This window comes from Ctenopharyngodon idella, chromosome 12, assembly GCF_019924925.1.
Source record: "Ctenopharyngodon idella isolate HZGC_01 chromosome 12, HZGC01, whole genome shotgun sequence".
Taxonomy (NCBI): domain Eukaryota; kingdom Metazoa; phylum Chordata; class Actinopteri; order Cypriniformes; family Xenocyprididae; genus Ctenopharyngodon; species Ctenopharyngodon idella.
This window is the reverse complement of record NC_067231.1, coordinates 7,799,159-7,823,255: the sequence shown is the minus strand read 5'-3', so window position 1 is coordinate 7,823,255 and position 24,097 is coordinate 7,799,159. Positions and strand designations below refer to the sequence as shown.

General features: G+C 37.4%; 2 protein-coding genes and 2 non-coding genes across 6 annotated transcripts in view; 1 reads left to right on the top strand and 3 right to left on the bottom strand.

Annotated features, from left to right (window-relative positions):
• top2a (DNA topoisomerase II alpha) overlaps positions 1-3,477 on the bottom strand; it is a 28,880-nt gene extending 25,403 nt beyond the window's left edge. For both annotated transcript variants that reach the window (XM_051914803.1, XM_051914804.1), the window contains exons 1-3: positions 3,231-3,477; positions 1,493-1,639; positions 981-1,071 (exon numbers count right to left, since the gene is read on the bottom strand). In XM_051914803.1, coding sequence (XP_051770763.1) covers positions 981-1,071; positions 1,493-1,639; positions 3,231-3,257 — 265 coding nt within the window. In that variant the 5' untranslated portion in view covers positions 3,258-3,477. The remainder of the gene's footprint in view (positions 1-980; positions 1,072-1,492; positions 1,640-3,230) is intronic.
• A 1,154-nt stretch (positions 3,478-4,631) lies between these two features.
• samd14 (sterile alpha motif domain containing 14) lies at positions 4,632-22,986 on the top strand. Of its 2 annotated transcripts, XM_051914806.1 has the most exons (10): positions 4,632-4,684; positions 4,795-4,897; positions 7,981-8,030; positions 11,980-12,137; positions 13,509-13,866; positions 16,097-16,184; positions 16,493-16,561; positions 16,681-16,816; positions 17,173-17,286; positions 22,708-22,986. In XM_051914806.1, the coding sequence occupies exons 3-10, from the start codon at positions 7,988-7,990 to the stop codon at positions 22,867-22,869; spliced, it is 1,128 nt and encodes a 375-aa protein (XP_051770766.1). In that variant the 5' UTR covers positions 4,632-4,684; positions 4,795-4,897; positions 7,981-7,987; the 3' UTR covers positions 22,870-22,986. The 2 variants fall into 2 exon arrangements, with proteins under 2 accessions (XP_051770766.1, XP_051770765.1); XM_051914805.1 differs by lacking the exon at positions 4,632-4,684 and having other exon boundaries at positions 4,691-4,897.
• trnal-uag (transfer RNA leucine (anticodon UAG)) lies at positions 9,533-9,614 on the bottom strand. The gene has a single exon. It is a non-coding gene; the product is annotated as a tRNA-Leu (tRNA).
• Positions 9,800-9,881, bottom strand: trnal-aag (transfer RNA leucine (anticodon AAG)). The gene has a single exon. It is a non-coding gene; the product is annotated as a tRNA-Leu (tRNA).
• Positions 22,987-24,097: the final 1,111 nt, after the last annotated feature.

The window sequence follows — 24,097 nt, the reverse complement described above, 5'->3', positions numbered from 1 at the left end:
TGCATCTTCCCTTCTTATAACACATTGCCATCAATGTGAGGTATTGTCCAAAACATCCTCGAAAAGTACCCCTTATCGCACAATGTTGCCCTGAGGCAACGAAAAGAAAAACTGAATTTCTGAACATGCAAAATAAAAAAAAAAACTTCATAAAACCTGACAAAAGTCTTCTCTACACCTTCATACACACACACATATTTTTTATGTACAATTCATGTCACTTTAAATAAGATTACTAAGGCAAATAATCTTGCCTTCTTCTCACACCATGTGCTCCTGTGACCATATGTCAGAACAGGACATCCCACCTTTAAATGGTGCTTGATAGTGACTCCCACACCTTACTGGACTGTTCTTTGGTACTTTCTAATTGGTTGTAATCATTTAAAGAAAAATTTACTAAACATAGGGCTTAAGAAAACTTCCCATTGCCTGAGGGCAACGCTGTGCTGTAGAGGGTTCAATATGTTTTGAGTACCTTTCTGGATCTTGAGAAGTTCAATGACATTGCGGTCTATGGAGGCCTCACTGGGCCATCGGATTTAATCAAAAATAACTTAATTTGTGTTCCGAAGATGAACGAAGGCCTTACGGGTGTAGAACGACATGAGGGTGAGTAATAAATGACACTTCATTTTTGGGTGAACTAACCCTTAAGTATCTGATTCCAGAATTGGAACAGATTTTCGATTCCTAACCCTATACTTGAGAGCATACCTAATTTAACATTTAATAAAATAGCTGATTTCTCTATAAGCAAAGGTCATTCTTTTCAAAGATAGTTTCATCTTGTTTTTAAGCTTAGCACATGCCTAATACAATAAAAGCTTGAACAAAATTGTGTAATAAAAGCTATTAATCATAGCAATGACCTCTAGAATACTCGATTAATCGTTCTAATAATGGTAAGACTAGTACATTAGTAAAAACTGTTAGCTGCAGACTACTTGACATTCACTAAACCACATGACAAAACTCACCCAGAATCTCATCAAAGATCTTGTAGAGTCCTGGCACATATGTGATGTCTCTGCAGTTCATCCCCACATCCTCATCAAACACCCACATTTGCTAAACACAAAAGAGAAAGTGAAGAAATGTTGGGTCGATGGCATTTCCATCTATTGGAAAAATCGAAACACCTTAGCATCATCACAGGATTATTTTATGATTTAACTAAAAAAAAAAAAAAAAAATGAAAAACCTTAAAATAAAATTGAATAAAATGTTTTGCTGAAAGTCTGATTTAGGAAATATGAGCTGGTCTTCACAGATTAAGGAGATTCAGTGTTTTAATTTGATTAACGTACACTTGACTTTTACAGTACAGCTTAACAAGATTTCTTGCTTAAGTAAAGTGAGTGACCACAAGAGTAGAACAATTCTTTAATATTAATGAAACATGTCATGGGGCAGTATGCTTTATTCATAAATGGGTGCGGGTGGCCCTGATAAACATTATGACCTCTCAGCACAAATGGATGGTCCCTACCTGAGTGACGGGCTCCACAGAGCCAATGTAGGTGTCAGGCCGGAGCAGGATATGCTCCAGCTGGGTCTTCTTCTGATAGATCCGCTCCACCGACAGCCGCTTCTCATCTTTCTTGGACTTACTAAGAGCCTTATTCTCAAACAAACTCTAAAAAAAGACACAAAAAGTTACAGCAATTATGATGCATGGTAAGATTGATAGAAGAAAGTTGTATTTTTTTTTAGAAATTGAAATATAGAAGATGTGGGGCAAAAGACAATAGGTTATGTCACAGCAAACAGTCCAGCAATTTTTTGCTTTACATTATGTTGCAGGTTCATTTGACCCATTTCAATTTTTGAGTTGACGGTATTCTTGAAATTTTGTGACCTTCTCATTTATGGCCATGAAAACACCTGCAAAGTGTCAAGACTGTGGAACGTGCATACAAAATTTGTTGAATAAAACATTTTTGATGTAATTTATGCCAGTTTCTCAACTACCCTGCCTGGGTATTTACATGTATGCATTTGGCAAATGCTTTTCCTCGTAAGAAATTTACATTGCAGGTGTAAATTATCATCAGTTCATTCAAGTTCAGCAGTGGGAATCGAACCCATGATCTTGGCATCATTTAGCGTCTTGCTCTACTGTTTTGATCTTCAGGAAGGCACACAGAAGAAATGCTTTTCCACACTTTTTTTTTTTTTTTTTTTTAAGTTCAAAAAGGGGAATAATAAAAATTCAACTTATGAAAACAGTTAAGTACAATCCTTAAAAAAATAAAATAAATAAAATAAAATTTTAAAAAAAGTGAGCGGTTTAAATGTTAAAAGACATTACTTTTTTTTAATAGTGTGATTTTTGGTTAATTGTATTGAATCCAATAAGTGTCAATACGAACCTACGCCATAAAAATCATACCAAAATACCAAATTCTGAGCATAATACAAAAGGTTAAGAGGTTGGGATGAGGGACTTATTCCAGAAAGTATTTGACAAATAATTGGATAGAGTGCAAACAGTGTCATCAATTTTGTGGACCATTTACTAGTCAAAGGAGAATGACTGTAAAGTTTAACATGCACCTTAAACATCAAAGTTTCTAGCCAACATTAAGAGTGCACTGTTAGCCTCAAAACTAATAGGCATGGGAGACCACCAGCCACAGGAAAAAAAAGGGGGGAGGGTAGTGAAGGGATATTTCCTTTTTACCTTTTTGGTGACTAGGATAGCCAGCACCACGTTACCAGTTTATTGTAACAACAGTAATGTAGCGGAAACTGTAATTACTATGGTAACGTTCTTGTATGGGTCTACTCATAAGACATCCATTTTATTGAATTCGACTCATCAAACGACTCAATATACAACACAATGCAGAAATGTACGTTAGCCTAAAATACAGAACAACGCAATGTGCAACTGGAGGAAAAACAGAACTCTCGCTAATGTAGTGGAAAACATAACAGCTAAACTCTAGCAAAAGCATGACCCATATGATGACGGTCGTGTAACGTTAGTATACTGGAGTAAAAATACTTAACATCTCAACCCTTAAGTAACTAGTTTTATGAGTACTTGAACAACATGAACAAAAAGACCATAGGAAACTGTATCGTGCTGATTTTACAGGCCGCTCATCGGTAGGACAAAGAACAAATTTCAAGTATTCTTTTCATCTTATTTTTTTTTTATTATTATTAAAATACATATGAATACGTCATATACATCATAGCATAAGTATAAATTAATTTACCTTCAGGGGTCCTTCTGTTCCTGCCATTTTCACTGTTTACCTCTAGAACGAAACGGTACAAATTCAACTTTAATCTATACAGATTTGTCTTCTACTGCTATCAAATCACTAGCCCTGCTCAATTACAGATGATTCCTCAAATTACCTAGACTAAAGTTGTAACCGAGCGCCTGGACCAACGGCTCTGGCCTGAACTAACCCACTAACACACGCGGGACTATAACAACGAACCTCACTAACTGCTTTTCAAATTTCAAATCACACATGTCTCCTCCTCCCGCCAAAGTCACTGGCCAATCACTGTCCGGTGTGAGTTGGGTTTTTGCATCCTTAACCAATGGCGTTACAGTTTTCTAAACAGGGACCGGCCTCCTTTCATAGGTCCAATCAGAGTCCAATAACAAAAGAGATAACACCGGTTTATCCAATGAGATATTTGTTCTGGACTTCCGGTCTCTTTCACGGTCAAACGATCAAAACGTTGACGTTATTGTCAACGCGTAGGAAAATACGTGCACTGTTGTCTATATAATTTGAATGGCATAAAATATATTGAGAAAAAAAATCGAAAAATAAGAGTTTGAGTATTAAATATATAAAATCACATTTAGATGTTTATAACGTTTAGTCTATGATATTATAATAATTATTAAAAAACAATAATATTTAAAGTATATTATAGTCTTTTCTTCACTATTGAGGTATGTATCTCCAAATGAAACGGCTTTTAGAACAAGAAAAATGTAGTGCGCGACTTTGTACATCGGGAATTGATTGGCTCGTTGGATTGTCGATCTCACATGAGTGACAGGTTGTCCCGCCCTCGCGCCAGTAAACACGTCTTCAGAGATGTCGTTGCAAGGAGGGAGGGGAAGTTATATTTTTATTTATTTAAGTTATTTTGAATGATTAACGATTACTAGGGCACATGAATTAAATAATAATAATAATAATAATGTGATAGATTATGAATCATTTATAATAAATGCTGCAATATTCCATAAAATAGGTTTATGCACAACGCAAATGTGTTTACACACTGTTCAGTGTAAAAAAAGATTTCACCTATAAATTTATTGTAAAAATACGTTTTATTATTAATAATATGCATATGAAAATCACACTTTATATGTTTTTGAAGTTGTGTGACTGCATTTTTAAAGATGATAATCCACATATAGGAAGATTTACCATACAAATCCTACACGTAAGTACCTTTTTATTTAAATGTATTTGTAAGTGAAATGGAAGCAGACTCGCACAGATAGATTTCCTCTGTGACGGGGGTATAAAAGCTGATTGGTTGTTGGAGTGGTAATAACATTGATTCATGATGCACATGTGCCTCTACCTCCCTCCCCTCTCTCTCTCTCTCTCTCTCTCTCTCTCTCTCTCTCTCTCTCTCTCTCTCTCTCCCTCTTTCTCAGCATCCTTCATTTCATCACTGTCCTTGGGTGTGTATAGCAGACATTCTGTTGCTGAGGGCTCTCTCCCTCTGTGTGTGTGTGTGGGTGTGTGTACATGCAGAGTAGCCCAATGACGTTGTAAATTTGTGCTCATCCAGGAACAGAAGTCCTCCAGCAGCATCCCGTGAGCAGAGCAGAGGAGCAGTATGACAGCCCATCCCAGCAGCTGAGCTTTGCTGTGGGATACGCAACTACATAGAGGTGAGTCTGTTTATCCATCTTTCTCTTCCATCCTGTCCCCCTTCCATCCATGTGTCATAATGAAATATTCATGATTTGCAGCCTCTGTTTGTCCTGATTGTCATCTGTATAGCAGAGGTGAGCTATATTAATGCTTTCTATGAAGACTGTACTTCTTTCACACGTTTGTATTAATCAGGCTTTTTACTGCATAGAAGGATATACATCACTACGTAGCTAAGGAAATGTTGATGAGCATGTACCTTTTTTATTTTTTTAGCCCTGCAGTGAAAGTAAGCTTTTATTTGCTGATATGTGCACACAGGTCAGATTCGTCCCCTCCCATCTCCATATCGATTTGTTTGCTATTGCCATTCCCTGCCTGTCAGCTACTTAGCAGCCCTACCCCCCCTAATTCTTATAGATGGGATAATGTGTGTGCGGGGGCAGTTTTATGGCCATTAGCTTTATATCTCCATCACAGTGAGATGACTTGTGAAAGTGAGGCCCTTATAGTCATACAGACAATCAGCCTACACTGATTTCATAACAAGAACCAAAAGTTAGATGTTTGCGATCAAATTGTAGTCCTGTCTTGTTTATTTTGTATTTAGTAACTGTGTAGCTCTAGAAGAAGCTAAGTTAATGGATCAGGTGTTTGAACTTAACCACAGGGGAGATGAACCTTTCAACCACCTCTCCTTATCACAATCCCTCTCTACTCGCTTTTCCATTACGATAAAAATCTGTAAAAATCCTACGGTAAATACCGGTTACCGTACTCTATACGGTTAAAAACGGTAATAGATCGGGGGGGGGGAAACAATCTAATGGGTCATTTCATGTAATTTTACAGTAAAATACTGCAGTTAAATATAGTTTTTGGAAGTGAAAAAGAACGTCAACTTATAATTTACAGTGAAAAACTGTAAATTGCCACAGAATTCTCTGTGTGACAGCTCACTTTTGATGGTTTTTCATTGATATAACGGTTTGTTCTTAGCTTTTTCTTATTATTCATGTACATTAGCGTTTTATGTTACATCTTATATTGTCAAATTAATGTTTATTGCTTTATTTTAGTGTGTATTTGTGTGTATGACACTGTGCACTCTATATACTGTATATTAGTATTTAATTCAACTTGTGGAACGTATTTGATGAACGTAATTAATCAAGTGGCTTTCTCTTTGCCATATGTTTTTTAAGGTGGTTGTCAATGTAATTGTAATTGTTATATTAATTGAATATATTTTTAACTGTGGATTTAAGTTACAAACAAGATAGACAGACAGATAGATAGATAGATAGATAGATAGATAGATAGATAGATAGATGTTATGAGTGTTATGAATTTTATGGTAGGGGCACTGACCGTTCTGAAGGTGCTGGGCAGCAGATGGCACAGCGGCCTGTTGCCTGGACACTGTGTATGTGGCAGCCAAATCTAACCTGGCCAACTGGTCGGTGCTGTATATGTGTGTATTTGTGTGTGCCCCTACTAAGAGACTTTGTGCTTATGTGAATTTAACAATTTATATGCAATATAAAACATGTAGATACACAAAAAAGAATGAAACAAGGGTTAGTTCACCCAAAAATGCAAATTCTGTCATCATTGACTCACCTTCATGTCGTTCCAAACCAGACTTTCTTCTGTTGAACATAAAAGAAGATATTTTTGATAAATGTCTGTTTTTTCTTTTCTTTTTCTTTTCTGTCCATATAATAGAAGTCAATGGCAATCAAAATTATTTGGTTACCAACATTCTTCAAATTACATTCTTTTGTGGTCCAATTTCAAAGAAAGAAAAAGAAAGTCATACAGGTTTGGATCAACATGATTCATTTCATTTTTTTGGTGAACTCTTTTAAACAGCACAGGGAAGCCTGTCTTCATCTAAAATTCAATCAAAATAAATATGAAATTTAAAACATAGCTGTAAATGTTCAGAAATAGTCTGTTGTAAGGCATTTAGTTTAACATTCATAATGTTGGTAATTGCCATATTGTGTCTACATATAGTTCTAAACTTGGTCTAAATTATTTTCAATTAATGTCACTGCTTAGTTTAAAGGGGTGGTATAATGCAATTTTTACAAGATGTAAAATAAGTCTCTGATGTCCCCAGAGTGTGTATGTGAAGTTTTAGCCCAAAATACCCCACAGATAATTTTTTTATAACATGTTAAATTTGTCACTTTTTGAAGGTGAGCAAAAACGTGTGTCCCTTTTGTGTGTGTCCCTTTAAATGCAAATGAGCTGCTGCTCCTAAGCAGAGGGCACATAGTACTGTTAGCAGCACCGATTACTTTACACAGACTCACTGAAAATGTCAGAAACTGTTCAGCCTTTTATATTCAATCTAATTTCGGACAATGATGGAGAGATTCAAGAAAAAGTGACAACATGTAGAATGCACCAGGATGTTTCTGAATGGTTAGTTGATTAATTTATGTAGCTGATGTGAGATATCTAAGTCAATGATTAGCATATTCTGTCATGATAATCTATAAATTGCTCATGTGGGAACTGTTATAAGATGCCTACAGACCCAGAGAATATATGCTGCATTAAGAAAGAACAGGTATAGTTTAGTTTAATTATGGTTATGACTTATGTTGGCATCTTGCTTTCATGACATGCTATTGCATTTGTTACGTACTGTATTGCAATAACATGGCCTCACCCCTTTGTTGCGTGTTCTCGGGGGCAGGGTTTATGTAAATTTAAGGGTTAGTGATGTCACCAACCCGGGAAGAAGCTCGTTGTAGTCCCTACCAGCCGTTTGTTGTAGTCCTTAAACAGAGAATTCTTTATAAGAAAATATCTTTCTTTGCTTTGAACTTTAAGCATCATAACTTTACAGATGTTGTTTGTGCTCTAACAGCAACATTACACACTAACTAAAGTTTAAAAAGTGAAATCATAATGAACCACCCCTTTAAGAAGCAGAAAAGAAAAAAAACATATCTTAGTACTTTGCAATTGATCAATGGTATCTGTGCTTCCCCACGTGAAAGCACCGGCCACCACCGCACTACATGTGGTCAGGATAGAAATGTTCTCTTGTCAGTTAAATTTGAAAGTTTCACTTTTTCAGATTGAAGATGTCCTCCACTCCGCTGGCCGAGGCAGAAGAGGATGTGTTTGGTGAGTGACCTCTCCTGTCTGCCCAACCCTTCCCCCCTCCATTAATGTCCAGATCTTCATTTCCACACTCCCAATACACTGAGCGCATTACAGGAGAGAGCAGCTACAGTCTGGCCTCTAAAAGCACCAGGGGCTACGATTCTCTCTGTGGATGTGCATTGGTTTGTTTTAGAGTGTAAATATTTTATTAAACATTTTTGTGAATTTTTAGATGCCATCTATCATGGTTGAGGAATTAATGGTAGATGTAATGGGCACATTCAAGAGGCTGGCTTCATAGGATTTTAGTACAGGCTTTGAAGGTGCAGCCTTGCTGAGTCAGTCTCTACGTCACCACAGGAATTAGTGCTGAGATCTGAAAACCAGTTTTCAGAAAATGGAATGGAGTAGAACCGTGTGGCAGGGTGGTTCCTAAAAATACGAAATATTGCATGCATGCCCCCACTCCCCCAGACCCAATAAGCAGCCTACAACATAGAGTGCATTAGTGCTGGCCACTTTTCCAGCAGCATTGGATCCGGAAGTTTTTTTTCTTTTTTCATTTTTCCCATTGGGATTTGTTAAAGTGTTATAAGCCATGATGAACCAAGCCAACCAGGTACAAAGTGAATCACAACATTACAAAATTTAATTTGAAGCAAAAAAGTATTTGAAAATCAGACAAAAAGACAAAGTTCCAAGACTGTGTACTTAACGGCTTTAGTGAGGGAAAGAACTACAATCCTGTTAATCCCATATATACACAAAAGAAAATATTTTAAAGAATGTTGGTAACCAGACAGTTGACGGTAGCCATTGACTTTCATAGTATTTTTTTCCTACTACTTAAGTAAATGGCTACCGTCAACTGCTACCCCAACATTCTTTAAAATATTTTCTTTTGTCATGCATAAATCGCATACTTCCCTACTATATAGTGGGTGAAAAATAGTATGTGACAAAACAAGTATGTCCAAATTCACAGAACTCATAAAAGAGTAGGCAATAAGTACCCGGAAAAAGTACTTCCGGCAAGTTTCTGAAGTGTGCATACGATGGACACTTTACTATCCCATGAGGCCACGGGAGAGGATTTGTGAATGGCAGTGAAGTGACGCAACTGATGCTGAATGTCACATGACAATGACAACATGGCAGATGTAGTATGTCCAAATTACATTCATACCACACACATTCATACTATTTAGAACATACTTTTTTAGTGCTTGTTAAGTAATTACTTATTCAAAATAAGTACCTACTCAAGAGGGGATTGCGGGGATTGACTCAAAGTGCAAACGATCAAATCTCGGTTATTTAGTAACCCACGTACAAAGGGCGGGGCCCAGGAGTAGGAATGAGTCACCCCGCCTTGGTAATCAGACAATCGTTGTGGGAGAAATTGACGCATCCTGCCCGTCCCTGAAGGCCCTGGCTGTTGCCAAGCGTTTTCTTCGATTCCCAGCACTTTTGCGCCTTTTCGGAGCACGCTTAAGCTGTCTGGCCCTCTTTAAAACCACAGCTGGCAGCGGTGGGATTTGAACCCAAGCCCCCAAAGAGACTGGAGCCTAAATCCAGCGCCTTAGACCCCTCGGCCACGCTACCCTGCGGGGGCTCTCTTCGTGGGCCCCATTCTGCCCAGCAATAGAGAAAACATTGGCCATGGACCTTCACTGAGGCTCTGAAGCCCGTCGAGTGCGGCCAAGGAAGAGAGCGGGAGCATGCAGTGTCACTTCTCCAGTCTTTTTGCTCAGGCATAGCAGCCACAAGAGCCTTCTAAAAGCCTGTCTTGACAGCAGTGGGATTCGAACCCACGCCCCCAAAGAGACTGGAGCCTTAATCCAGCACCTTAGACCGCTCGGCCACGCTACCATGTCAGAACACCTTCCATGGGCCATTTTCCTACATTCATGTATTTATTTTTTATTATGTCGCGCTTCGCCACAAGTACATCCGTTGAAATTCCTACGCGCCTTTGAGGAGCTCCTCGACAGGTGGAAAGGCCTCCTAAATACAGGGGTGCGCAGTTGCACTCCTGGAGGCCAACCCCCTCCCTGCAGGCTGCAGTTTCCATCTCTGATCAAACACACCTGAATCAGCTAAGCAAAGCCTTCGGGCCTTACTCCAAAATGGCAGCCAGCTGTGTTGCAGTTCAACTCAAAATCATGAGGTAGTTTTTCGCTACTTAAAGAGGGTCTGGGGTCATATTGGCCCTTTCCCAAATGGAAGACCTCACCTTCTTCTTCTGTCCACACTTTTGTAGCATAATGCCACATTGACTGTCAGGTAGAGGTCTGCACTGGAGCTTGCCTCAGTGCAGGTCTGGGAAAAGTGCACATTGAGGGCACATATCGGCCGTAAAGAGGGTGTTGCCGATCACCCTTGCCATTCTCAACTCTAGCCCTCGAGGTCCACTTTCCTGTAGTTTTGCTCTAACCCTAATAAAACAGACTGAAACAAGCTAATCAAGGTCTTCAGGATTTCTAGAATGCTACAGGCAGGTGAGTTTGATCAAGGTTGGAGTTAAACTCTGCAGGAAAGTGGAGTAGTGCCGAACCTTATTTACAGTAATGCAGTACCTTATTTACCCCTAAACGGAGCATATGAGTGCCTTAAAGGTACATATTATTGCCAAGTGTGCCGCACAAGTCCTGAAAAGTGAAGCCAAAGCATTTTGATCGCCCCCTGGTGGCTGGCAGCAGTATAGGTCTTAAACCCTGCCCTCTCCATGTAATCGAATGGGACGCGAGCCAAACTAAAAAATCCAATTACACTTCAAATATTTTTTTCCCAAAGATCGTTTCTGTCATTTTAGGTAGTTATCACATAGACATATGTTCAAGTGTTCGTTTTCCCAGTAAGTTTGGTTTTAGTTAGTTATGTAACGTCATGATTGTAACGTCTGTAACATCATGATCGACAGCTGTACTTGCGGTTGAGTCTGCGGGTGCGGGAGTGTGGGCGGGACCTTAATACCGTGGCTCCATCTCTGAATCACTACTGCGCAGACTCGGGCTCTGAACAATGTCATCGGTTACTGGGACATTTTGGCTTCATTTTTCTAAAGTGGAAGGAAGCGGAGATGCGCTGTCCATCTTTTTTTTTTTTTTTTTTTTTACAGTCTATGATTATTACCTAAAGTGTACAGTACCTAAATAGTGTACATTAGTACCTTTTGAAAGGGTACCACCCCATAAAATTAATAAAAATTAATTGTGATGAGGTCATGTCACAAACATAGTGATGTCATGTGACAACAAAGTATCATATTACTGTCCTTTTTTATTTATTTATTTTTTACAACATTTGTTAAACAATACTTTTTAATAGTAGGCAGTATACAATATAAAGAAGGAAAATACATTTGCAAAATCCTTGGTAAACAAAAGCTGCTGAATTTAACCACAGTATAGTCATTTTATTTATTTATGTATGTATTTATGCATCAAATCATTAAATGACAGCAAATTTATATTTATGAATATAGTTGTGTGAAGCTGTGCAGTTTGGTTTTAACTACATGTTCATTTTCTAAACACAAAATACTCAAATATGAATAATATGTAATCTGTAGCTCTAAGTTTCTATTTTGCACATATCTACACACTGCCCAGTGTCATTCTCTCACTTTTGTGTATTTGTCAGTGTGTGTTTGTGTACTTCCTGTTTCATTGACCCTCACACACCCCCAGGGTGCACATGAGGAATGACCGCCCATCATTCATATAAGTAATCTAGGCCGTTGACAGCTTAATAGAGCTTCAGGCCTGCTTTACGGTGTCACTGCGTTTTATAGATTGTAACGAGAACACTAATATGTGCATGAGTGTGTGTTAAGACCAGCGCAGCAGTCTTTTATCATGATTTTCATTTGCAATGTTTGTGTCTTTGTTGACATATTTGCCTCCAAATACTCAATATCAAAAAACTAATTACATATGTCTAATGTATGTGTTTTATTCCACATCAGATCTGACAGAGGTGGTTCCCGAGACAGAACGACTTGACAGCAGCCTACAAAAAGCCAAAGCACAACTGTCAATCAAAACCAGGAGGCATCGGCCATCCCGAACCCGCCTGAGAGACAGTGTGAGCTCGATAGATGGGGATGACAGCACTGATAGAATGGTGTGTATACACTGTAGATTTCATGCATCTGACTGGAGGAGTAGTTCACCCAAAAATTACAATTCTGTTTTGTGTCATGTTATTTACTCACCCTCATGTCATTCCAAACTTGTTCACTGTTATAAGGGCCATCATTATACAACTGTTTCTCACTTAATGCCCCATCCACCTTATTTTGCAACTGGAAGTAAGCTCTTTTCTGTGAATGTGCGAGACCTCTGATTCATTAGCTACTGATCCTTCAGAAATCATTCTAATATGCTGATTTGGTGCTCAAGAAACATTTCTTCTTTATTATTATTATTATTATTATTATAATTAAAACAGTTAATAATATTGATGTGGAAGCCTTGATACATTTTTTCAGGATTCTTTAATGAGTTCAAAATAAATGTAATGTCCCCAGCTAACAATGAATGTTCTCAAAACTTTGGCTAACGTTCTGTTAAGGTTCTCTCAAAGCTATTAAAAAACATTCTTCCAGTAACATTAATAGAATGTTCGTTCAAAGTTATCTGGCCTTTAAAGGAATAGTTCATCCAAAAAAATGAAAATTCTGTCATCATTTACTCCCCCTAAAGTTGTTCCAAACCTGTCTACATTTCTTTGCTCTGCTGTACACAAAGGAAGATATTTGGAAGAATGTTTGTAACCAAGCAGATCTCACCCCCCATTGACTACTATAGTAGGAAAAAAATACTATGGTAGTCAATGTGGGGCGAGATCTGCTTGGTTACAAACATTCTTTGGAACAACTTGAAGGTGAGTAAATGATGACAGGATTTTCATTTTTGGGTGAACTATCCCTTTAATATTGTTATCAAAATGTTAGCACAAAAACATTGTTTATACATTGTTCATGGAAGGTTTTTTTGACGGTTTTTTTCTGAAATGTTTTGGTTGACGTTGGCCCAATGTTTTTTTTTTTTTTTTTTAAATATTACTACTTGTATCACTACATTCAAAATTAATGTTTCCATAATGTTTGCAAAAAGATAAAATGGAATGTTTCCTTAACATTTGCATAACTAGGAAAAAAAATCAGTTCAAAGAACATTCAGAAATTCACATTCATTTTCATAACTTAATATGAACATTAGCCAAATGTTCTTAAAACATATTTTTGTTAGCTGGGTCCTTGCTAAATAAAAGTATTCATTTCTTTCAAAATTTATTTCTAAATTAAAAAAAAAAAAAAATCTTACTGACACAAGACCTTTGAATTATTGTGAACCTTCAAATCAACACTTACATCAAGCCAGGTTTGAGGTCATTGACACTAAACATCACGGTTCGGTCTTGTATCATAACTGAACGTGATATGCCAGTTCAAAAATATTGTGTATGTCTTTGTGTGTGTCTACGGTTTAGAGTTATGGCGGCTCCGTGCAGCCCTCCTCTTCTCCACTCCAACCTTCCTTTCGTTGCTCCTCCCCCTCCTCTGACCTGCTTCTCTCCTCCCCTTCCTCACGGAGAGACCAATCCTTCACCTTTGACCCCTACACTGTGGTTGGAGAAAGGGAGGTACAAGATGAAAGACGGAGCTACAGACACCTCCTGAACACCTCCTCTCAGGAGGCTTTGCCCTTCACCCGTTCTAAATCCCCCTGCAGACCCTGCGTCCATTCAGAGACATCTTCCCCAGCCCATCTTTGCCAGACGGACCACCTCAAGTCACGCGAGAGCAGCCAACCCCTCCTACACTATGGAGAATTCTCACAGAGCGAAGGTTTGAACTGCATAAGTACATCTCATCTCACTGCCCACTTTATTAGGTATACCTGTTCAACTGCTCGTTAACGCAAATATCTAATCAGCCAATCACATGGCAGCAACTGAATTGATTTAGGTGTGTAGATGGGGGGCTGCGTCCAAAAACTTAAAAATGCTGCCTCTGGAGGCTGCGTTCCAAGGTAGGCAAGGCATGTCCGAATCCAATGTTAGCTTCACTTCCTGTTTCTTGAGATACCTTCATCGGATCGATTTATGAAGGCAGCATAGATTTATCCTTCGCTGCCTTTGATATCCCACAATCCTGTGCTTTCCATTCTTTGATAGTTGAGCTAAGAAAATCTGCCAACAAATCTGCAACAATTGCATGATGCAGTCATGTCAATATGGACCAAAATCTCCTAGGAATGTTTCCATCACCTTGTTGAATCTATGCCATGAAGAGTTAAAGGATTAGTTCACTTTCAAATGAAAATTACCCCAAGCTTTACTCACCCTCAAGCCATCCTAGATGTATATGACTTTCTTCTTACTGATGAACACAATCGGAGAAATATTAATATATATCCTGACGCATCCGAGCTTTATAATGACAGTGAGCGAGGATCAATGAGTATGAGCTGAAGAAAGTGTCTCTATCCATATCCATCCATCATAAACATATTCCACACGGCTCTGGGGAGGGGTTAATAAAGGCCTTCTGAAGCAAAGCGATGAGTTTGTGAAAAAAAAAAAAAAAAACATATTTAACAAGTAATGAAGTAAAATATCTAGCTTCCGCCAGACCAACTCCCGTATTCAAATTACGGAAAAAAAAAAACGGAACTGGCGTCACGTAAATTGAAGGAAGGCGTAGGAATAGCGTAAGCTTTTTGAACTGCAAGAGTTTTACACTTTTTTCGTAAGTAGAATACGGAAAGTGGTCTGGCGGAAGCTAGATATTTTACTTCATAACTTGTTAAATATGGATATTTTTTTACACAAACGCATCACTTCGTTTCAGAAGGCCTTTATTAACCCCCCCGGAGCCGTGCAGAGTATGTTTATGATGGATGGATGTGGATGGAGACACTTTCTTCAGCTCATACTCATGACCCCTGTTCACAGCCATTATAAAGCTTGGATGCGTCAGGATATTTATTAATATTTCTCTGATTGTGTTCATCAGAAAGTCAGAAAGAAGAAAGTCATATACACCTAGGATGGCTTGAGGGTGAGTAAAGCTTGGCGTAATTTTCATTTGAAAGTGAACTAATGCTCTGAAGGCAAAAGAGGGTACTAGCAAGGTGTACCTAATAAAGTGGGCAGTGAGTGTGTGTGTGTGTGTGTGTGTGTGTATCTGATATTGACAAATTATGATTCTGAATCTGATTCTTATCCTGGTCCCAGTTTCTCAAAAAGAATTTGATCGGATTTGATCAAATCTTGTTGAAAATGGGTTGTTCAAAAGAAAAAAAAGATTGGTATACCTTCTAAAAAAATCAGGATTATCCTGATCCTAGCAGAAGGGAGGATTCAGGGTGGATTTCAGGAAAAAAATATGATAAAATAATAAATTGGTCAAATAATGGAACATTTGCATCATGTAGTATATGTTCACTCACAGTTATTTACATTTTGCACTTGATTTGTTTAACCGTTACAGTAAAAAAAGGTAGGTAGAGTAGACATTAGTTTGCCTATTAATTCTTTAAGTACAGTAAAGTATTTTTTTTCTCTCCATCATATAATCCCCCAAACAGCTGTCAATATTAAACAAAACATTTATTACTGTATATTAAATATGATCAGACATTTATCAGAGATGAACCAGTCAAAAGTTGTTTCTAACAATTCAAATAAAAACACATAAAGTGTCCCAAAACCTGTTGTTTTTTTATATACAGTAGTATAGGAGCCACTGTTATATGCATTCCCATTTAGAACACTTGTAATCTGGATTTGGTAATCTGGAAAAGTTTGTATCTGTTTTAGGGTGATCCAATCCAATCTTGCTTTAAAAAAAAAAAAAAACCTTGCTACGTGAATTGTGCTTGATTAATTGTGACTAGTCACAGCACTTTCATATTGTTGCCCTATTGTTGGTTTGATTGCTTCTATTGTTCTCCTCATTTGTAAGTCGCTTTGGATAAAAGGGTCTGCTAAATGATTAAAGATTAAAATATCTGGCCAACTGGGACCAGATTCTGATCTGAATTCTGATGCTAAATTTGATGATCTGTTTTCAGATGACAGTCATGACACAGGCCCTGATGAACCAGATAGTCCAACAGTGCTGCTGGACAAGAAAACCAGGAGACGTTTTCTTGATCTGGGGTTAGTGTCCTACTGGTCCTAAATAACTGTATTTAGGTTGATTCAGTTAAATAATATTTTTGACTTGAATAAAACCAGTTAATATAGATGTGAATATTTCTAGGTTACAATTTTATTCAATGTACAGTGTACAATCTAACCACAGTTTTTATCGTATCCTGACGACTGTAAACACTGTGCCTTTGTAAATGAGTACAAATATGAAAATATTTGTCATGCTCTCTGTCAAGCACTAACATTATACAGATGCCGTAGTAGTGGCCAGAGTTGGGCTCTAAAGGTTATCTGCTTGTTTTTCTGCGGGATAGGGTCACTTTACGTCGCACATATGGAAAGGTCAGGAAAGACAGATCCAACAGACTATCAGCAGGAAATCGGTATGTGTGTGAGTCTGTCCTGTATTTACTCAGCTAATTTCAGTCATCTGAGCACCAATATGTTTCCTTTCGTACCTTTATAGACGCAAATGTGTGTGATATTTTGTGTGTTTATGCAGGGATTCAGAGAAAACAGAGAACCGTTCCTCACGTTCCTCTGGTCCACCGTTTGTGCCTTTCTCATGGTTCAGTGAAAGATTAAGAGGCTCTGGCTCCCCCAAGAACATTCAGTCCCAATCCAAACCTTTCACCCAGGTAACCTAACCTTAACTAGATTCCACATTTCCTATTATTGTTCAATAAAGTGCTGCAGTGATGACATATTTTTGTAGGCCAACCCAGAAGTCAGTATCATCCTTGTTCTCTTGACAAAACCTCAATAAGATTTTTCCATTGGCTTTGTAACCAACAAAAGTTTATGATTCTTACAGGTTTTTTGTATCATAATCTTCACAAATGACCACCAAAACGTTTATGAATTTTAGAGCCTAAATACAATCGCCAGAAGTAAAAAGCTAAACGTAGGCTATAAACAAACTACACCACCGTCAGATGACAACTCTTTTCAGGCAATTATGGCATGTTATAGCACTCATTCCTCTTTTCTCAAGGGCTCCAGTACTGATGAGGACTTTGATTCTTCAGTGGGTTTACTGGAAGACTGCAGACCCTGCAAGACTGAGTCATCACAACCATATCAGACCCTCCCTGAGCATTCAGATGGGGTGAGATAACTACAAATCACCCGCTCACATGTCTAAATTTGGTCAGTCCAACTGGTTTGTGCCTTTAATCGAATAGTTCATTCAAATACAACAGTTCAAAATTGAAATATTTATCAATTTTTTAATGTTTTTGAAAGAAGAACCTATGCTCATTAAAGGATTAGTTCACTTTCAAATGAAAATTAGCCCAAGCTTTACTCACCCTCAAGCCAACCCAGGTGTATATGACTTTCTTCTTTCTAATGAACACAATCGGAGATATTTTAATAAATATCCTGACGCATCCGAGCTTTATAATGGCAGTGAACAGGGGTCATGAGTATGAGCTGAAGAAAGTGCTTCCATCCACATCCATCCATCATAAACGTGTACTCCCCACAGCTCCGGGGGGTTAATAAAGGCCTTCTGAAGTGAAACGATGCGTTTGTGTAAGAAAAATATCAATATTTAACAAGTTATGAAGTAAAATATCTAGCTTCCGCCAGACCACATCCCATATTCAAGTTACAAAGAAAGTATAAACTGGCGTCGCTTCAGTTACACTTTTTCCATAAGTTGAATAGGGAAGGCGTAGAGGACATAGCGTAAGCTTTTTGAACTGCAAGACTTTTACACAGGCCACAGGAGAAAAACAACACAACAGCTTCACACTAAAGCAAAAACAATACTGGACAATGAGTAGAACTAAACTGAGGGCTTAAATACACAGGAGAAAGCAAACTGAACAAGAAACAGGTGCACAAAGCAATCAGTAACCATAGCAACAAATAAGGAAATGAACACAGGGAACTGAAATGAATAGATGCGTCTGAATTCAGAGGCTGTATTCTTTGAAGAACTTCAAAGGCCACAAAGGTCAGACAGAGCTGTTGTTAAATGGGACGGTCTAGCCTACAGAGGACTGTTCTTGTCGCTTGGCAACTCTGACAGCTGCCGTTGATGAGCAGCAGTAACATTTGTACTGGACTTTTTATATTCAACTGCCTAAAAACAAAACAGGGTTCCAAATCTGTCTAAATATGTTCACCTTGGTGCATTTATGTACATAATTAAGAGAATAAACTATGTAAAAGCATCTTGGTAAGATATAAGTCAACATTTATAGAGAGTATGCCCACTGAGTGGCAAAAAGCATTGGTTTTCAGCGTGAATGCCACGAAAAACACACAAAACTCCTTCAAAATGGGAAAGAGCTTTGCGATTGACAGTACAAATAGATTTGACAAGAAATCGGAGGTATATTTTTAGACACTGTCAAAAGCTATAGAAAAGAGAAGCAAATGGTTCGCTGCGATTCACAGAAACAACTAGACTCCAGGCAGAGAAATGTGAATTTGCAGTTATCATTTTAACAATATGTTGAATTTTGGGGTAAAATGGTAACACTTTAGTATAGGGAACACATATAAACTATTAACTATGACTTTTCCCTCAATAAACTCCTAATTTACTGCTTATTAATAGTTAGTAAGGTAGTTGTTAAGTTTAGGTATTGGGTAGGATTAAGAATGTAGAATAAGGTCATGCAGAATAAGGCATTAATATGTGCTTAATAAGTACTAATGAATAGCCAATATTCTAGTAATATGCATGCTAATAAGCAACTAGTTAAAAGACCCTAAAATAAAGTGTTACCGGTAAAATCATACCCTATATGTTGTATTGTTATATATTGTATTGACAACTCATCAATTAAATATTTACCATTTTATATTCTGCATAATTGGGTGTTTTTAAATAAACACTAACGAAACTATACGTTTTAGGACTGGATGATATATATAACATTGATATAAGTGATCACCCGGATTTAGACCTTCCTATATTGCATTTCTATAAAGCGTTCACAGCCAAATTTGCTTTATGTGTTTCCCTGGTGTCGAAATCAGGCACATAAATGTCTGGAAACACGATTCCTGGCTGCATGTCACTATCCATGGATTACTGAATCTTTGGTAAGTTGTAACAGGAGCACTATCGAGTCCAACCTTCAGTTTAATCATTTGTTTACTTGTGTTTTACTCGTATTTCCGCAGTTTCCCCTATTAAATCCAGTCATGCAGCAGGCTTTTTTGCCACTCAGTCCGGCTGAGGGGGCGTGTTCTGGCGGGAAAGTGACATCAATGCATACCCTCTATATAATGCTTTATATATTTATTTATTTATTTATTTATTTATTTTATTTTTTACATTTGTATCATTTAATACAAAAGATTTTTTGAGTAAAAGTTGAAACCCAGTACTTGCATTTAAAAGTGTAATCTGGCAATTTCTTTCAAAAAATACTGTCATCACTGGTGCACAATGAATTCTGGGGTAGGGTAGGACGCAAAGGATCCATCTGTTGTATCTTTCATTACCCGAAATGAAGGATGCATTTCAAGGCCGCATTTGAAGGAGCCTTCAAATTAGGACAGCCTTTGTCGTGCCTCGGTGATGCAATCGGCCTTCGAATGATTCAGCCTCTGAATTGGGACGCATGTGACAAACATGTTGAAAAGGCTGAATTTTCAGCATCATTATTCCAGGTTTCAGTGTCACATGATCCTTCAGAAATCATTCTAATATACGTCTTACAAAGGTACTTGTGAACTTACAAGGGTAGATAAAGAACTGGTTGTTTCAATAAGTACTGTACAGTGCTTCCTTTACTCTTTACTTTAAAAACTATGCCTATAAAGGGTAATATTTTATGTATTTAAGGTCTGAGATGTGGGAACGGTGAAGAGAGAGAGGGCAAACAGTTTGCAGTTTAGCGCAGTATTGCCGTCTATTCAGCCAATACCGCCTTAAATAGCGTGCATAGCACTTCATCTTTTATAACATGACCCAATGTTGATTTTGGTAAAATGTTGCAACAATATGTTTTTTGTTATTTGTTTTTTTGTTTGTTTGTTTTTTTGTTTTTTGTGTGTGTATGTGTGTGTGTGAAAAATTACAGTTTTGGACATACAGACGTGGACAAAATTGTTGGTACCCTTGATAAATATGATCAAAGATGACTGTAAAAATAATTCTGCATTGTTTATCCTTTTGATTTTTAATTCATAAAATTAGCAAAAATCTAACCTTTCATTGAAGGAAAATAATTGAAAGTGGGTGGAAACTCACATTATAAAATAAATGTTTTTCTCCAATACACATTGGCCACAATTATTGGCACCCCTAGAATTTTTTATGTAAAATATCTCTGAAGTATATTCCCATTCATACTGACATTTTTTTAGCACACCAGGGTGACTCGGAGCATGAAATTGTCCAGCCATGACTTCCTGTTCCACAGGAGTATAAACATGAGGAAACACAAAGGCCAAATACCCTTAATCATTTATCACAATGAGTAAAACCAAAGAATATAGTTCTGATGTGCAGCAAAAGATTGTTGAGCTTCACAAAATAGAAAGTGGCTGTAAGAAAATAGCTGAAGCATTGAAAATCCCCATTTCCACTATCAGGGCAATAATTAACAAGTTCCAATCAACTAAAGATGTTACAAATCTGCCTGGAAGAGGACATGTGTCTAAATCATCCTAACGTGCGGTGAGGAGGAATGTTTGAGTGGACAAAGACTCTCCAAGGATCACAGCTCGAGAATTGCAGAGATTAGTTGAGTCTTGAGTCTCAGAAAGCCTAAAAAAAAATGATCAAACAGCACCTACATCCCCACAAGTTGTTCGGGAGGGTTTCAAGAAAAATCCTCTGCTCTCATCCAAAAACAAACTCCAGCATATTCAGCTGTCAGACAAGACTGGAACTTCAAAACAGGACCGGCTTCTATGGTCAGATGAAACTAAAAAAAGAGCTTTTTGGCAGCAAACCCACCAGATGGGTTTGGTGCACACATGGATAAAAAGTACCCCATGCCCACGGTTAAATATACTGCTGGATCTTTAATGTTGTGGGCCTATTTTTCTGCTGGAGGTCCTGGACATCTTTTTCAGATACATGGTATCATGGATTCTATCAAATACCAACAGATAAAAAATCAAAACCGGACCGCTTCTGCTAGAAATCCAATAATGGGCCGTGGTTGGATCTTCCATCAGGACAATGATCCAAAACAAACATCAAAACCAACACAAAAATGTGTCACTGAGCACAAAATTAAGCTTCTGCTTTGGCCATCCCAGTCCCCTGACCTGAACCCTAAAGAAAATTAGTGGAGTGAACTGAAGAGAAGAAGCACCGACATGGAGCTGGGAATCTGAAGGATCTGTAGAGATTTTGCATGAAGGAATGGTCTCTGATCTCTTGTCAGGTGTTCTCCAAACTCATCAGGCGTTATAGGTGAAGACTCAGAGCTGTTATCTTGGCAAAAGGAGGTTGCAAAAAGTATTGAATAAAATGGTGCCAATAATTGTGTCCAAGAGAGAAAAACATTTATTTCATAATGTGATTTTACCCCCACTTTCAATTCTTTTCCTTCAAATGAAAGGTTAGATTTTTGCTAATTTTATGAATTAAAGATCAAAAGGATAAACAATGCAGATTTATTTTTACAGTCTTTGATCATATTTATCAAGGGTACCAACAATTTTGTCCACGTCTGTATAAGGTAATAAAAAAAAAAAATTAATAAAAAAAAACTTAAAATAACTACAAATAAGCATGTAAAGCAAATCGAAATGTAAAAAGCAAAGCGAAATGTAAAAAAAATCAGTGCGGAGCATGCCCCCTGCCCCATGCAATGTTCTCACCTTTTTCCCCCTTACCTGTTTGCATCCCTGAATAAATGCTATTTACTTGGCTGCTGGAAATTCAGCTTTGCCATCACAGGAATAAATTACATTTTAAAATATCTTAAAAACAAACAAACAAAAACATTTATTTTAAATTGTAATAATATTTCACAATATTACTGTTTTTACTGTGTTTTTGATTACATAAATGCAGCCTTGCTGAGCAAAGAGACTTTTTTCAAAAATGTTTAAAAAAAAAAATCATAATTATTCCAAACTTTTGCATGGTAGTGTATAAAAATTACACCTAAGAGTGCAGCTATTTAATGCTAAATGCAAAAAGGGACAGATAGGTTGCAGAACTGCTTGCAGGAACATTTTAGTATATACAGGTAGAACATTAATATAGATTTTTTGTTTCAGTCTTCTCAAATGCAAAGAGAAACATTTGGAGATCGATGGCACTGGCACACTGCTATACAGCATACAACCATCTTTCACTATGAAGGACAATCATATTATATTGAAGTAAAACAGATTCACACTAGCTTAATCATATTAGAGGTGGTTTGTGCTGCATATTCAATTTGTGCTCAGTGAATAAACTGCTGTGCTGTTTGAATATGCTAAATTAAAGCATTTGGTACATTTGCCTGTTGTTTTGCTTAAGTCATTCTTTAAACATTACACCTGTAACCACTGTTGCATAACATTAAAGGTATAGTTTGCTCCTTTTTTTCAGAATGACTGTGACAACAGTCGAGGCGCAGATTTCAGTTTTAAAAAGAAGATGCTTTCTGCTGCTGGTAAAGATAGGACGGAGCGACAGAACAACGTTAATGGAAAACGGGACAGCGGGAAAAATGGACACAGTGAAGATGGACAAAAATTACTGACCACTTGATGGCATTTCTGAAAGACTGAATACATTTATGCTGCAGGTGCCATTATTAATGTCAAACGTTGCTTTGGCTTTCACAATGTATTACTGATATAGTAATAAAGACAACTTGCAAAATTGTTCATTAGATATTTTATTGAAAAAGTGATTCTGGAATATCAGTGCAAGATGTTTAAAGCAGATGAAGTGTGTCATTTTTATTAATTATCATTAATTTAACTCCTTATGGGTCACAGAAATTGTTGTTTAATGTACATTGTGGTACATTTGTAACTTATTGTACAATAATAAGACATTCCCAACATATTATTGGACATGAAATCCTCCACAAATAACCAATATTGACATAATTTAGAAATAAAAAAATAGTTCAAGAAGCGCTTAAATAGCAGCCAGCTTGACGACAGACTTACACTTGACAAAATAAATGATAAATATGCCACCTGTATCATTAGATCTGTCATTACAGAGAAATGTTTGAGTTCAAGGGTGTTCATGTAAGTTGTGATGGTGACATGGGGTGCTATGGAGCTGTCTTGTAGATAAAAATCAATGTCATTAATGTGATTTTGCAGCTTTGGGCAAAACATGGATGAGCAGGAGGAACTAGACTATCACCCAAAGGGCCTCAACTTCTAAATCTACTGTCCAATACAAAGAGACCTGAGTAGACCAATGCCCAAATGAACAAATTGCTGGTCCTTTTTAGTGAATCAGAAACATTTAATGTGACCAGTGTTTTCATTAATTTCATACAAATTGTAATCTGTAATTTGTTGTATTCTCAATTGCACATGGAATGATTTCAGTTGGCCCCAAACTGGTATCTACTGGTTTAATAATACACAGATCACAGGAAATGCAATTTTTCTAATTGTTTACACAGCTATCACACTTGCATTAAATATAATATTTTCAAAAGTAACAAACCTTGTTATACAAAAAAAGAATAAGTATGAGAAGGGGAAGGGGAAAAGAAAGAGGTGTAAGACTGGGAAGTGGTGGAGACAGAGTTGAGGAATGGGTGTAATGAGAGGGAGAGGAAGTGTGAAACAGGCAGAAAAAGATGAGTGGAGAAGAGAAGAGCATTTAAAGGGATAGTTCACTTAGAGCAGTGACCTGTGTTTGGAGAAATGTGTCAGATCGACTGAGAAAAACTGTTACAACTCAGGGATTCAATGATAAGGTAAGAACAAGTCAATATTTCAGTATTATTTAAATATTTCAATCA

What these genes read in the sequence shown, in the direction of transcription:
- samd14 (XM_051914806.1), top strand. Translation starts at nt 7,988, where the DNA reads ATGTCCTCCACTCCGCTGGCCGAGGCAGAAGAGGATGTGTTTG. An exon ending in AGACGTTTTCTTGATCTGGG is followed by an intron (nt 16,185 to 16,492) that starts GTTAGTGTCCTA and finishes TCTGCGGGATAG; the next exon opens with GGTCACTTTACGTCGCACAT. An exon ending in AATCCAAACCTTTCACCCAG is followed by an intron (nt 16,817 to 17,172) that starts GTAACCTAACCT and finishes TCTTTTCTCAAG; the next exon opens with GGCTCCAGTACTGATGAGGA.